Here is a 14,889-nt window from a genome sequence, read left to right as displayed (position 1 = left end):
GATTGCGACATGCAGCTACATAAGTAAAAACCTCCATTTCTACAGATAGCAAAATTATTTGAGCATCTCAGGGAAGATCTACAGGATAGGTCAAGCTCAACTGCTATTCTCCTGGGACATGTTACCCACCTCCCAAACTCTACCATGAATAATGAGGTAGACATACCAGATGTTGCTCAATTTTAGAGTCAAGGATCAAGCGTACTACACGGCGAATATATGTGCCTCTGACAGGATGTTTTCGTGGAGGGGCATTAAGATCAAACATCACAAATTTTTTTTCCTTCTGTGCAAGTTCCAATAAATCGATTAGTTTTGGAATCGTCTGATTTTCTGCTCTTTCACGATCAGCCTTTGATAGGGCTTTCATTCTGTAAAATGGTTTCAACTAAAAACAAATACATCAAAGAATACATTGGCTCCTATCAAAAGCAGCTTCCAGTTTTCCTGTTCTATAGCCCCACACCCAGACCTACCTCCATTTTGCTCCATTATCATTCCACCCACCAGACCCTCTGAAATACTGGTCTTGAGATAAGAGTTGCCAAGGAGAGAAATTAAATGTAATCTTCATAGGTAATCATGGTATTTGGAATGATTTCTTCTACACTGTATGACATGTGTTTACACTGAAGTTCCTTCATATTTTTGTCTTGACCTTCCTTTTCAGCTTTTTTTTCTATAACCTGGGATAATAAAATCTCTTTTTATAAAAGTCACACTGGCTTCCCACATTTATTCTCGCTGTTGTAGTTTTATGTAATGGAAAGAAAATAGGCTCTGGCTTCAGATTAAATTGGATTTAATCCCAATTCTATCATTCATTGGTTTTCTTTGATGAATCTACCTTCAAAATCTTTTTTAAAAAATATTTATTTATTTATTTATTTGAGAAAGAGAGAGAGAGAGAGAGCAAGCACATGCAGAGGGAAGAAGGAGAGGGAGAGAGAGAAGCAGACTCCCTGCTGAGCAGGGAGTCAGACACAGCACTCAACCCCAGGGTCCTGGGATCATGACCCAAACCAAAGGCAGACGCTTAACTGACTCAGCCACCCAGGCAGCCGCCCCACCTTCCTAAACCTACAGCTTAAGTGTTACCTCCTTCATGAAGCCTTCCTTAAATATTCCTGAACTAAAGACACTTTGATGGTATTAAACTCCAAAGGCTCATTTTTATGCCTCAGTAGCATGTTTCATTCTGCCTTCGACTTGTTTATGTCTTAGACCAGGTTCACATCCTGGTTTCATATGTCTCTTGTTGTGTAACCTTGGTAAAACCTTTAAATTCTCAGAGTCTTTATTGCCCAAACTATAAAATGGGGGAGGGGAGAGGTAATCTATGTATTCCTCAGGATTATTTTGTGTTTTTTTTTTTTTAAGATTTTATTCATTCAAGACAGGGAAATACAGAAGATACACAAAGAGAGATATGAGCAGGAGGAGAGGCAGGGGGAGAGGGAGCAGCATACACCCCGCTGAGCTGCAAGCCCTACACAGGACTCAATCCTAGGACATGGAGATGGTGACCTGAACTGAAGGCAGACGCTTAGCCAATTGAGCCACCCAGGAGCCCCTCTCAGGATTATTTTGAAAATTAAATATTAAATATTCAAATAATTAAATATTAAATATTCAAAAATAAAATACAGCATCTATGGGCATATCTAGTACATAGAAAAGTGCACAATTCACATAGTTCCCTCACTTCCTACTGTCTCTACTGGACTATACCTCCCTTATAGCAGAAACTGTCATATTTTCTTTGCAATACACCGCATTTCATTTTACACCTCAGTCCATATGTATATTAGCTATATTAAATTTAATAGATGACTACTTTTATAGTCATTTGCCCATTTTAGATCATTTGTAGGTGAAGTCAGTGATAAAAGGCTACTTCTTTTTTTTTTCAATTTATTTATTTTCAGAAAAACAGTATTCATTATTTTTTCACCACACCCAGTGCTCCATGCAATCCGTGCCCTCTATAACCCACCACCTGGTACCCCAACCTCCCACCCCCCTGCCACTTCAAACCCCTCAGATTGTTTTTCAGAGTCCATAGTCTCTCATGGTTCACCTCCCCTTCCAATTTACCCCAACTCCCTTCTCTCTAACACCCCTTGTCCTCCATGTTATTTGTTATGCTCCACAAATAAGTGAAACCATATGATAATTGACTCTCTCTGCTTGACTTATTTCACTCAGCATAATCTCTTCCAGTCCCGTCCATGTTGCTACAAAAGTTGGGTATTCATCCTTTCTGATGGAGGCATAATACTCCACAGTGTATATGGACCACATCTTCCTTATCCATTCATCCGTTGAAGGGCATCTTGGTTCTTTCCATAGTTTGGCGACCGTGGCCATTGCTGCTATAAACATTGGGGTACAGATGGCCCTTCTTTTCACGACATCTGTATCTTTGGGGTATATACCCAGGAATGCAATTGCAGGGTCATAGGGAAGCTCTATTTTTAATTTCTTGAGGAATCTCCACACTGTTCTCCAAAGAGGCTGCACCAACTTGCATTCCCACCAACAGTGGAAGAGGGTTCCCCTTTCTCCACATCCTCTTCAACACTTGTTGTTTCCTGTCTTGCTAATTTTGGCCATTCTAACTGGTGTAAGGTGATCTCTCAATGTGGTTTTAATTTGAATCTCCCTGATGGCTAATGATGATGAACATTTTTTCATGTGTCTGATAGTCATTTGTATGTCTTTTTTTTTAATTATTATTAATTTATTTATTTTCAGAAAAACAGTATTCATTATTTTTTCACCACACCCAGTGCTCCATTTGTATGTCTTGATTGAAGAAGTGTCTGTTCATATCTTCTGCCCATTTTTTGATATGATTATCTGTTTCGTGTGTGAGTTTGAGGAGTTCATTACAGATAAAAGGGTACTTCTAAGAAGGAAACAGGACATGGGTTCTTTCCTCAAGAGGCAAGTAATCTCTTTTTCCTACACAATTTTATCTTTGTTCTCCTTCTTACCCTATTTCTTCCCCTTCCCCTGACCTCCTTATTCTCAGCAAAGAAATTATCAGATTGTACAGTAACCTCATGCTAGAACAGAAGTCAGGCCATAGAAATTAAGTTAAACCATGGTCTAGATCTCAGCTGAGGTCTATTATTAAAGGTTTTCTTAATCCTCAGGAAAAGAGAAAATTTGCTTCAAAATACAATATATTGTTAGATTCAACCAGATTTAGACCAACTGATTCACTTAATTATTAGATCTTCATGTGGGGAAAATTTTTAAAAGAACAGAATGAGAAAGACCAAGACAGAACTTAGATAACTCAGCTGTGCATACATTGAAAAATGTCCCTGAGCAGGCAAAATGAATAGGCGATGCACTGTACAGGGACATTTATAAAAGGCTTTCCTTTAAGGATAAACTGAGCAAAAAAAAAAAATAATAATAAACAAGACGAGAGTTTAAAACTAGATTTTGGTAAGCTTTAAATAGTCTTATAGGGGTAGCTCTAATGGCAAAAGTAAATTGAGCCCCTTTTTTGGATGTAATATAGGGGACTTAGTAAGAAAAATAAACGGGAATGGGACATAGCCAGTTTAACCTCTCTCCAACATAAGATTGAACATTTTCAAAAAAGCCCGAGGAAATAACGAGGTAGAAATGAAAAAAAATTCTGGTTTTCCATATAAAACACTTCATTCCTCAAATAAAAACAACACCAAAAAGTTCTCAGTTCTCTATGGTTATACTTAGAGAAATTACAAGTAAGACAATCTAATGTCCTATATCATATTGGTCCAATGTCAAATTGGTAAGAAATAAAACAATTTTCCATAATCTTCCCAATAAGGCCACTTAAAGGGAAACATTATCACTCAACATACAGTTCTGAAAAAAATTATCTATAAATATAGATGAACAACAATACAACTTCTTGTTGATACAGGTGCAACTACCTTTACTATTAATTCTACCACCATGAAAAATCAGATTGCTCAAAGTACTAAAACCATTTAAGTAGTGGGAATTTCTAACAATTTTGAATCCTTTTCCACGTCCTAACCTGTAACTGTTACTTTTGTCAGAAGAACACTACTTTCTTCTCTATGGCATTTTCCTATAAATTTCATCATTAGGAATCTAGTCTGCAAAAAAGATCCACCAAAAGAAATATAACAGAGACAAAATCTTTTCAGGAGTTGCAAAAAATTCTACTGCACATTATCAAATTATGGCTATGGACATTAGTATATTGATTCAAACAACAACTAAATAATTGACCATTGTACCAGAACGACTGGGAAAAGAAAGAATAATTAGGAGTTAAAACCGTAAGGGTTCAGATTGACTCTGTTGATACCATTGCCTAAAAACCTCTTAATACTGAAGTTAAGGAAGATCTAAGCCAACTGTAACAGACTGTTTTTTTTTTTTAAGATTTTATTTATTTTTCTGACAGAGAGGGAGAGACGGAGAGAGGGGGGGAATACAAGCAGTGGGAGTGGGAGAGGGAGAAGCAGGCTTCCTGCTGAGCAGGGAGCCTGATGCAGGGCTCGATCCCAGGACCCTGGAATCATGACCTGAGCTGAAGGCAGATGCTTAACGACTGAGCCACCCAGGCACCCCTGTAACAGACTTGTAAGACAACAAGGTTTAATTATCCCTAATATTAGTCCAAGCAAAATGTCTGTTTTACCTGTTTTAAAAAAACTAGGATGGTAGAGGATACAAATTATCTAATTATCTGTAAGCTATTTACCAAAGAGTTATATCTCACTTTTGAGTATCGTCTAACCCAAATGCATTCTCTTTGGCCCTATCTTTGCTTTCTTTCATGATTTAGCTGGTGAAGATAGCTAATATTCATGGGCTTCACCAGGGAACAATCAACAATTTACCTAGAAAATTATGCTTCAGACATTTATTGAAGCCCCATCCTACTTTTCTCAAATCTTAAATGAAGAGCATAAGGATATACAGTGGGGCACCTGGGTGGCTCAGTCAGTTGAGTGGCTGCCTTTGGCTCAGGTCATGATCCCAGGGTCCTGGGATAGAACCCTGCATCTGGCTCCCTGCTCGGTGGGAAGCCTGCTTCTCTCTCTCCTTCTTCTGGCCACTCTGTCTACCTCTACTCTCTATTTCTCTGACAAATAAACAAAATGTTTAAAAAAAAAAGGATCTGCAGTAATGCATCTTGAAATTGGAAGATCAACTATACAGTCATAGAGCTTCTAAAAAGAAATTTTAGTTCTAAAAATGACAATTCATCATCCAGGGTTCAGCAAACTTATTCTGTGAAGGGTCAGATACCAAATGTTTTTTGACTCTGTGAAACATACAGTCTCTGTCACAACGACTCAACTCTGCCAAAACAGCAAAACAGCTGCAAAAACAGCAACAGACAATTCATAAGTGAATAAGCAAGGCTATGTTCCAATAAAATTTTATTTATGGACCCTGAGATTTGAGTTTTATATCATTTTATTTATATATAATATATAAATATATAACATATATAATATAACATATATATAATTTATATCACATTATTTTTCTTTAGATTTTTTTTCAACCATGTAGGAATGTAAAAACCAGTCTTATTACTTCACAAACTATATAAAAATAGCCAGTGGCTGGGGCGCCTGGGTGGCTCAGTGGGTTAAAGCCTCTGCCCTCGGTTCAGGTTGTGATCTCAGGGTCCTGGGATCGAGCCCCGCATCGGGCTCTCTGTTCAGCAGGGAGCCTGCTTCCCTTCCTCTCTCTGCCTGGCTCTCTGCTTACCTGTGATCTCTGTCAAGTAAATAAATAAAATCTTAAAAGAAAAAAAAAAAGCCAGTGACTGGATTTGGACAGCAAGCCACCACTGGCCAACACTTGATCTATGCCATGATGTGTTGCCTGAGGACAGACATAATCTAATGAGAGATTACGGATTATCCAAAATTATCCAAGGCCAAACACTAAGGACAATGAAATAATTTTTGGAATTAGCTGGATGTTGTAGAGTATACACAGCAAGCTCTTCTGAAATAGGCTTCTGTATGATTTAACTTAAACATCTTGGGAACCATTCTCAGAAAACACAGAAACGAAAAACACCTTCATTAGTAATCTCAAAATATTTCTTCAACAATCATCTTTGCTGATCTTCCAAATCATAATAAACCTTTCTTTAATTGAAAGTATATGAAACAGGGGGCACTGGGTGGCTCAGTGGGTTAAAGCCTCTGCCTTCAGCTGAGGTCATGATCCCAGAGTCCTGGGATAGAGTCCCGCATCGGGCTCTCTACTCAGCAGGAAGCCTGCTTTCTCCTCCTCTCTCTGCCTGCCTCTCTGCCTACTTGTGATCTCTATCTGTCAAATAAATAAATAAAATCTTTAAAAAGGAAAAAAAAAAAGAAAGTATATGAAACAGGAAGCCATGGTCTAAAAGCATTAACTCAGCAACCCAGCACACATTGAAGACTCCTTGCCTGTTAATGCTTATTCTTTGATCCAGTAGCAAGGCTCTTTATCTTTGCCTCAGAAGCAAATGCAAATTGAAGCAGCCATTCCAGAGAACAGTTTGGAGATTCCTCAAAAAGTTAAAAATAGAATCTACCCTACAATCCAGCAATTGCACTACTAGGTATTTACTCAAAGGATATAAAAATACAAATTCAGGGATGCCTCAGTGGCTCAGTGGCTTAGAGCCTCTTTCTTTGGCTCAGGTCATGATCCCAGGGTCCTGGGATCAAGACTCGCATCAGGCTCTCTGCTCAGCGGGAAGCCTGCTTCCCCCTTTCTCTCTGTCTACTTGTGATCTCTGTCAAATAAATAAATAAAATCTATTAAAAAATACAAATTCAAAGGGGTACATGCACCCTGATGTTTAAAGCAGCATTATCAACAATAGCCAAACTATGGAGAGAGCCCAAATGTCCACCAACTGATGAATGGATAAAGAAGAGGACACACACACACACACACACACACACACACACACAGGAGTATTACTTAGCCATCAAAAGAATGAAATCTTGCCATTTGCAATGACATGGATGGAGTTAGAGTGTATTATGCTAAGCAAAGTCAGTCAGTCAGATAAAGACAAGTACCATATGATCTCACTAAGTGAAATTTAAGAAAGAAAAGAAATAAACATATGGGAAGGGGAGAAAAGTGAAAAAGGAGAGCAGGAAACAAACCATAAGTGAGTTTCTACTACAGAGAACAAACTGAGGGTTGATGGAGGGATGTGAGTGGAGGATGGGTTAGATGGATGATGGGTATTAAGGAGGACACTGATTGCAATGAGCACTGCTGTTGTTATTTAACTAATGAATTACTGAATTCTATCCCAGAAACCAATATTGCGCTGTATGTTAACTAACAATTAAAAAAAAAAAAAAGAGGTGAAATGGGGGCGCTTGGGTGGCTCAGTCAGTTAAGCAGCTGCCTTCAGCTTGGGTCATGATCCCAGGGCCCTGGGATCAAGTCCTGAATCGGGCTCCCAGATCAGCGGAGAGCCTGCTTCTCCCTCTCCCTGTGCCTGCTGCTCTACTTGCGCTGTCTCTGTATCTGTCAAATAAATAAATAAAAATTTTTTAAAAAGAGGTGAAACATATAGCTAACCATAATTTTAAAAATCACCAATGTTAAAAGGTAGACAGAAATAAGAAGGAAAAAAAATAACAGAGATACAAAATAACCAGAAAACAAAAGATAAAATGGTAGTGGTAAATCCGTGCATATTAGTAATCACCCTAAATGTAAATGGATTGAACTCACCAATCAACAGAGAGAGACAGAGTCCAGACCCAACTATATGACGTCTTTAGGAGACTCATTTCAGTGATAAAGACACAAACAGGCTCAAAGTGATGGGGTAGAAGATGATACTCCAAGCAAATAACCAAAAGCAAGCATATATAACTATTTTTGGATCAGACAAAATAGACTTCAAGACAAAAATGTTAACAAGAGACAGGGAAGGTCATTATATAATGATAAAGGGGTCAACACATCAAGAACACAAAACATGGGTGACTGGGTGGCTCAGTTAGTTAAACATCTGCCTTCAGCTCAGGTCATGATCCGAGGGTCCTGGGATCAAGGCCTATATCAGGCTCCAATCTCTCATGTGCATGCTCTCTCTGTATCAAATAAATAAATGAATCAATGAATACGTCTTTTTAAAAACCATACAATCATAAATATGTATTCTCCCAACACTTGAGCACTATTTAATTCTAGTATAGTTAACATACAGTGTTGTATTAGTTTCAGTTGTACAATATAGTGATTCAACAATTCTATATATTACTCAGTGTTCATTGTAAGTGTGCTCTTAATCCTCATCACCTATTTCACCCATTCCCCCAACCAACCTCCCCTCTGGTAATCATCTGTTTGATCTCTATAGTTAAATCTCTTTGTTTGGTCTCTTTTTCTCTTTGTTTCTTAAGTTCCGTATATGAGTGAAATCATATGGTATTTGTCTTTCTCTGACTGGTTGATTTCACTTAGCATTACACCCTCTAGATCCATCGTTGGCAAGATTTCATTCTTTTTTTATGGCTGAATAACATTCCATTCTGTGTGCATGTACACATGCCCCATATCCTCTTTGCCCAATTATCTATCAATAGACTTAGGTTACTTCCATAATTTGGCTATTGTAAATAATTTTGCAATAAATATAGGGGTGCATATATCTTTTCACATTACCGTTTCTGTATTCTTTGGGTAAATGCCCACTAGTGGAATTACTGAATTATGTAGTAATTCTATTGTAAGTTTCTAAGGAACTTCCATGCTGTTTTCCACAATGGCTATTCTAGTTTGCATTCCCATCCAAGGTGCATGGGGGTTCCTTTTTCTCTATATCCTCACCAACACTTGTATCTTGTGTTTTTGATTTTAGACACTGTGAAAGGTGTAAGGTGATATCTCATGTGGTTTTGATTTACATTTTCCTGATGATTAGTGATGTTGAGCATTTTTTCATGTGTCTCTTGGCCATCCAGGTGTCTTCTTTGGAGAAATGTCTGTTCATGTCTTCTGCCCATTTTTTAATTGGATTATTTGTGGGTTTTTGGTATTGAGTTGTGCAAGTTTTTTATATATTTTGCATAATAACCCTTTATCAGACATGTCACTTGTAAATAACTTCTTCCATTCAGTAGGCTGCCTTTTAGTTTTGTTGACTGTCTCCTTTGCTGTGCCAGAAGCTTTTTATTTTGATGTAGCCCCAAGAGTTTATTTTTATTTTCCTTGCCCCAGGAGACATATCTAGAAAGATGTTGCTATGACTCTCTTTCCTAGAATTTTTATGTTTCAGGTCTCACATTTAGGTCCTTAATTTATTCTCAGTTCATTTTTATTTATGATGTAAGAAAATGATCCAGTTTCATTTCTTGCATGTAGCTGTCCAATTTTCCCAACACCACTTGTTAAAGATACTTTTTTCCCATTGCATATTTTTACTCCCTTTCTCAAAGATTAATTGGCCTTATAATTGGGAGTTCACTTCTGGGCTTACTATTCTATCCCAGTGATTTATGTGTCTGTTTCTGTCCCAGTACCGTTCTGTTTTGATTATTACAGCTTTGTAATGTATCTTGAAATCTTTGATTCTGATACATTCAGTTTTATTTTTCTTTTTCAAGACTGCTTTGCTTATTTGGGGTCTTTCATGGTTGCATGCAAGTTTTAGGGTTGTTTGTTCTAGTTCTGTGAAAAATGATTCTGGTATTTTGATAGGGACTGCATTAAATGTGTAGATTGCTTTGGGTAGGATAAGACATTTTAACAATATTTGTTATTCCAATCCATGAGCATGGAATTCTTTCCATTTCTGTCATCTTCCATCTCTTTCATCAATGTTTTATAGTTTTCAGAGTATGAGTCTTTCACCTCCTTGGTTAAGTTTTTCTAGACATTATATTCTTTTTGGTATAATTATAAATGGGACTGTTTTCTTAATTTCTCTTACTGCTACTTCATTATTAGTGTATAGAGATACAATGGATTTCTGTACATTGATTTTGTATTCTGCAACCTTCCTGAATTCATTCAGTAGTTCTAGTAGCTTTTTGGGGTCTTTATGGTTTTCTATATACAGTATCATGTGATGTGCAAATTCTGACAGTTAAAAAAAAAGTTCTGGGCACCTGGGTGGCTCAGTGGGTTAAAGCCTCCGCTTTCGGCTCAGGTCATGATCCCGGGGTCCTGGGATGGAGCCCCACATCGGGCTCTCTGCTCAGCAGGGAGCCTGCTTTCCTTCCTCTCTCTCTGCCTGCCTCTCTGCCTACTTGTGATCTCTGTCTGTGAAATAAATTTTAAAAAAAAAGTTCTACTTCTTCCTTAACAATTCAGATCTTTCTTTCAGATGTCTGTCTTCCTTCCTTCTTTCCTCTTTCCTCCCTGCCTCCTTTTTTTCTCTCTTTGCCCGCCCACCTGCCTGCCTGCCTGTCTTCCTTTTTTCCTTCCTTTCCCTGAGCCTAGGACTTTCAGTATTATGTTGAATATAAGTGATGAGAATAGACATTCTCGTTTTTGATCTTAGAGGAAAAAACTCAGTTTTTCACCATTAAGTATGTTTGCTGTGGCTTTTCACAAGTAATCTTTATTATGTTGAGATATCTTCTCTCTAAACCTACCTTTGTTGAAAGTTTTTATCATGAATGGCTGTCAAATTTTGTCAAATGCTTTTTCGGCACCTATTGAAATGACCATTGGTTTTTATTCATTCTCTTGCTAATGTATTATGCCATGTTGATTGACTTGAGAATACTGAACTACCCTTGCACACCAGATAAATCAGACTTGATCATGATGCAAATCAGACTTGCAAATCAGACTTGATCATGATGAATGTATTGTTGGATTCAGTTTGCTAACTTTTGTTGAGGATTTTTGCATTTATGTTCATCACAGATACTGGCCTGTAGTTTTGGGGTTTGTTTGTTTGTTTTTTGTAGTGTCCTCATTTGGTTTTGGTATGAGGGTAATGCTGGCATCATACAATGAATTTGGAAGCTTTTCCTCCTCTTCTATTTTTTGGACTATTTTGAGAAAAATAAGTTTTAAGTGTTCTTTTAATGATTGGCAGAATTCACCTGTGAAGCCATTTGGGGTCTTCTGTTGTTGGAAATATTTTGATAACTGATTCAATTTCATTCCTGGGAACTGGTCTGTTCAAATTTTCTTCCTACTTCAGTTTTAGTAGGTGATATGTTTCAAGGTATCTATCCATTTCCTCTGGGCTGTCCAATTTGTTGGCATATAATTTTTTAAGATTTTTTTTTTTTTGACAGAGAGAAATCACAAGTAGGCAGAGAGGCAGGCAGAGAGAGAGAGGGGAGGAAGCAGGCTCCCTGCGGAGCAGAGAGCCCGACGCAGGGCTCGATCCCAGGACCCTGGGATCATGACCTGAGCCGAAGGCAGAGGCTTTAACCCACTGAGCCACCCAGGCGCCCCTTTTTTTTTTTTTTTTTTTAAGATTTTTTTTTTTTTTTTATTTGACAGAGAGAAATCACAAGTAGGCAGAGAGGCAGGCAGAGAGAGAGAGGGGAGGTTGTTGGCATATAATTTTTTATAATATCCTCTTATAATTGTATTTTGTGTCTTTATATTTGATTTTTTCCTCCTCTTTAATTTCTGATTTTTGTTCTTTTTTTTTTTTTTTTTGCTTTTTGTTTTTTGTTTTTGGGGTTTTTTTTGATGAGTCCAGCTAAAGGTTTTTCAATTTTGTTGATCTTTTCAAAGAACAAGCTCCTGGCTTCACTGATCTGTTCTACTGCTTTTTAGTTTCTGTTTCATTGATTTTTGCTCTGATGTCTATTCTTTCCTTCCTTCTACTAGTTTGGGGCTTTTTCTTATTTTTCTAGCTCCTTTAGATAATAAAGGTTGGGTTTTTTACTTAAGATTTTTCTTAATTCTTGCAGGAGGCTTGTATTGGTACAAACTTCTTAGATCCACTTTTGCTGCATCCCAAAGGTTTTAGACTGCTGTGTTTTTATTTTCCTCTGTTCCATGTATTTCTTGATTTCCTCTTTGAGTTCTTTGTTGACCCTTCCATTGTTTATTGGCATGTTATTTGACCTCCATGTATTTGTGTTCTTTCCAGATTTTTTCTGGAAAATTAGTTGATTTCTAGTATTGTGGTCAGAAAAGACGCATGGTATGACTTCAATCTTTCTTAATTTGTTGGGGCTTATTTTTTGGCCAAATATGTGATCTATTCTGGAGATTATTCCATGTGCACTTGAAGAGGAATCTATATTCTCCTGTTCTGGGATGGAATGTTCTGAATATCATCTGTTAGATCCATCTGATCCAATATGTCATTCAAAGGTACTATTTCCTTGTCAACTTTCTGTTTAGATGATATATCCATTGATGTAAGTGGGTGTTAAAATCCTCTACTACTACTGTATTACTATTGATTAGTTCCTTATGTTTGTTATTAGCAGCTTTAGGTATTTGGTTGCTCCCATGTTGACTGCATAAATATTTATAATTATTATATCTTCTTGCTGATTGTTCCCTTTATGATTAATAGTGTTCTTTGTTACGATCTTGTTTTAAAGTCAATTTTGTCTGAAATAAGTAGGGGTGGGGTTTTTTTTGGGTTTTTTTTTTTCAATTTATTTATTTTCAGAAAAACAGTATTCATTATTTTTTCACCACACCCAGTCCTCCATGCAAGCCGTGCCCTCTATAATACCCACCACCTGGTACCCCAACCTCCCACCCCCCCCCCCCCCCGCCACTTCAAACCCCTCAGATTGTTTTTCAGAGTCCATAGTCTCTCATGGTTCACCTCCCCTTTCAGTTTTTTTTTTTAAGATTTTATGTACTTATTTGAGAGAGGGAGAGAAAGAGAGCACAAGAGGGAGATGGCAAGGCATACACCCTATTGAACAAGGAGCCCGATACTGGACCCCATCCCAAAAGCCTGAGATCATGACTGAGCAGAAGGCAGCCCCTTAACTGACAGATCCACCCAGGTGCCCCTGATATAAGTATTGTTAACCCAGATTTCTTTTCATACCATTTGCATGATAAATATTTCTCTACCTCCTCACTTTCAATATGCATGTGTCTTTAGGTCTGAAATGAGTCTCTTGTAGGCAGCATATAGATGGGTCTTGCCTTTTTATTCATTCTATCACCCTATGTCTGTTGATTGCAGAATTTAGTCCATTTACATTCAAAATAATTATTGATAGGTATGTACCTACTGCTATTTTAAAACCTATTCTTTTGACTTTTTCTGTTATGCATGTGCAAAACATTCTTTGTATGTAGTATCTTGTTCTCAATAACCCCACAGAACTAAGGTAGAAATATTTTTAACTGAGTCTCTACTTCTCATGGCAATGCAGTCATTTGCATATGTTGAATAAAAATCTGTCCTCCTTTTTACTGGAATATAATTTAACAAATTATGTAATTAAGGTCAAATATGAAGGATTATATTTGACAATACATTCCATTCGGTCAGATAAGACAAGTACCTGTAAGGGCCTATCTAGCCAGAGCAATTCCATCCAGTTACACAGTGATTTTGCTGTTTATGCAGTAAAACTTAAACTGACCCTGCCCCCACCCCCAGAGGAACCTACTTAAAAGCAAGTCCAGGGGGGTGCCTGGGTGGCTCAGTGAGTTAAGCCGCTGCCTTTGGCTCAGGTCATGATCTCAAGGTCCTGGGATTGAGTCCCGCATCGGGCTCTCTGCTCAGCAGGGAGCCTGCTTCCATCTCTCTCTCTCTCTGCCTGCCTCTCCATCTACTTGTGATCTCTCTCTATCAAATAAATAAAATCTTTAAAAAAAAAAAAAAGCAAGTCCAGGAAACCAGTAAAATATGGTCGGCCAGTCCCAGATAACAGAGCCCAAAGGGTGGGTCAGGTCAGGTAGAGATAACAGAGCCCCAATGCAGGGATGAGTCGGGCCAGGTGGAGACATCCAATCAGTGGGGTGCGCATACTGTCTTCCTAGCTACCAAGGAGTGTGGGCCCCGCCTTTTGGGTGCCAGTTCTGACCAAGGTGACAGGCTAGTTCAAATAGCTACTATGGGGTGAATTGTAATTCAGCTGGCCACTCATGTGTGACCTAGCATGACTGTGCAGCTTTCTCTGTGTGTTACAGTCTCATTGGCCACCTGTGTGTGGCCAGGCTCAACCACATGGCCTTTGCTCTATAAAAGTTAGTCTGTAAGGCAGGGAGGGGTCGCTCTCTCTGTAAGAGGCGGCCCCAAACGGTCGGTTTGTTCTTGATGCTTGACACAAAATAAAGCTTTGCTTGACCTTCGCTTTGTATCAGTCTCGCTCTTTTGATTACGGACCTAACATACCCAGTCTCCATTAAGGACACAAATATAATTGATATTTGAAAACCCATGCTTATAAGTCTTCCTTAGCAAACTGGTATCTGTTGTTGTACACGGTCCCAGCATCACAGGCAGGAAGAAAGATCAATGCCTAGCAGGAAAAAAGACAAATTTGCCCATGTTTGTAGGTACACAGGTGAAACCTGGTAGAGATGAATTTCTTATTGTGTAAATAGTCATGATAAAAAGAGCTTTGGAATGACAGGGACTATTAAAATTAAAATTTTTGATTCTGTACATAATCTCCAGATAGAATCTAATTTGAGGGGCACCTGGGTGGCTCAGTTGGTTAAGCATCTGCCTTTGGCTCAGGTCATGATCCCAGGGTCCGGGGATCAAGGCCTATATCAGGCTCCCTGCTCTACTGGGAGCTTGCTTCTCCCTTTCCCACTCCTTCTGCTTGTGCATTCTCTCTCTCTCTCTTTGTCAAATAAATCTTAAAAAAAAAATCTAATTTTATAGAAGTTGTTTAACACAATCTCGTTCTAGATTTGCTGATTATACAACAAGGAACATTATGTGTATGA

The 14,889-nt window shown here is 38.2% G+C and overlaps 1 protein-coding gene across 1 annotated transcript in view; it reads right to left on the bottom strand.

Annotated features, from left to right (window-relative positions):
- GDPD4 (glycerophosphodiester phosphodiesterase domain containing 4) overlaps window positions 1-14,889 on the bottom strand; it is a 145,705-nt gene that overhangs the window by 46,872 nt on the left and 83,944 nt on the right. Inside the window, exon 11 of the mRNA XM_044260200.1 lies at window positions 167-388. Coding sequence (XP_044116135.1) covers window positions 167-388 — 222 coding nt within the window. The remainder of the gene's footprint in view (window positions 1-166; window positions 389-14,889) is intronic.

The sequence above is a fragment of the Neovison vison genome, chromosome 7 (genome assembly GCF_020171115.1).
Source record: "Neovison vison isolate M4711 chromosome 7, ASM_NN_V1, whole genome shotgun sequence".
NCBI lineage: Eukaryota > Metazoa > Chordata > Mammalia > Carnivora > Mustelidae > Neogale > Neogale vison.
This window is presented reverse-complemented; position numbering and strand designations above follow the sequence as displayed.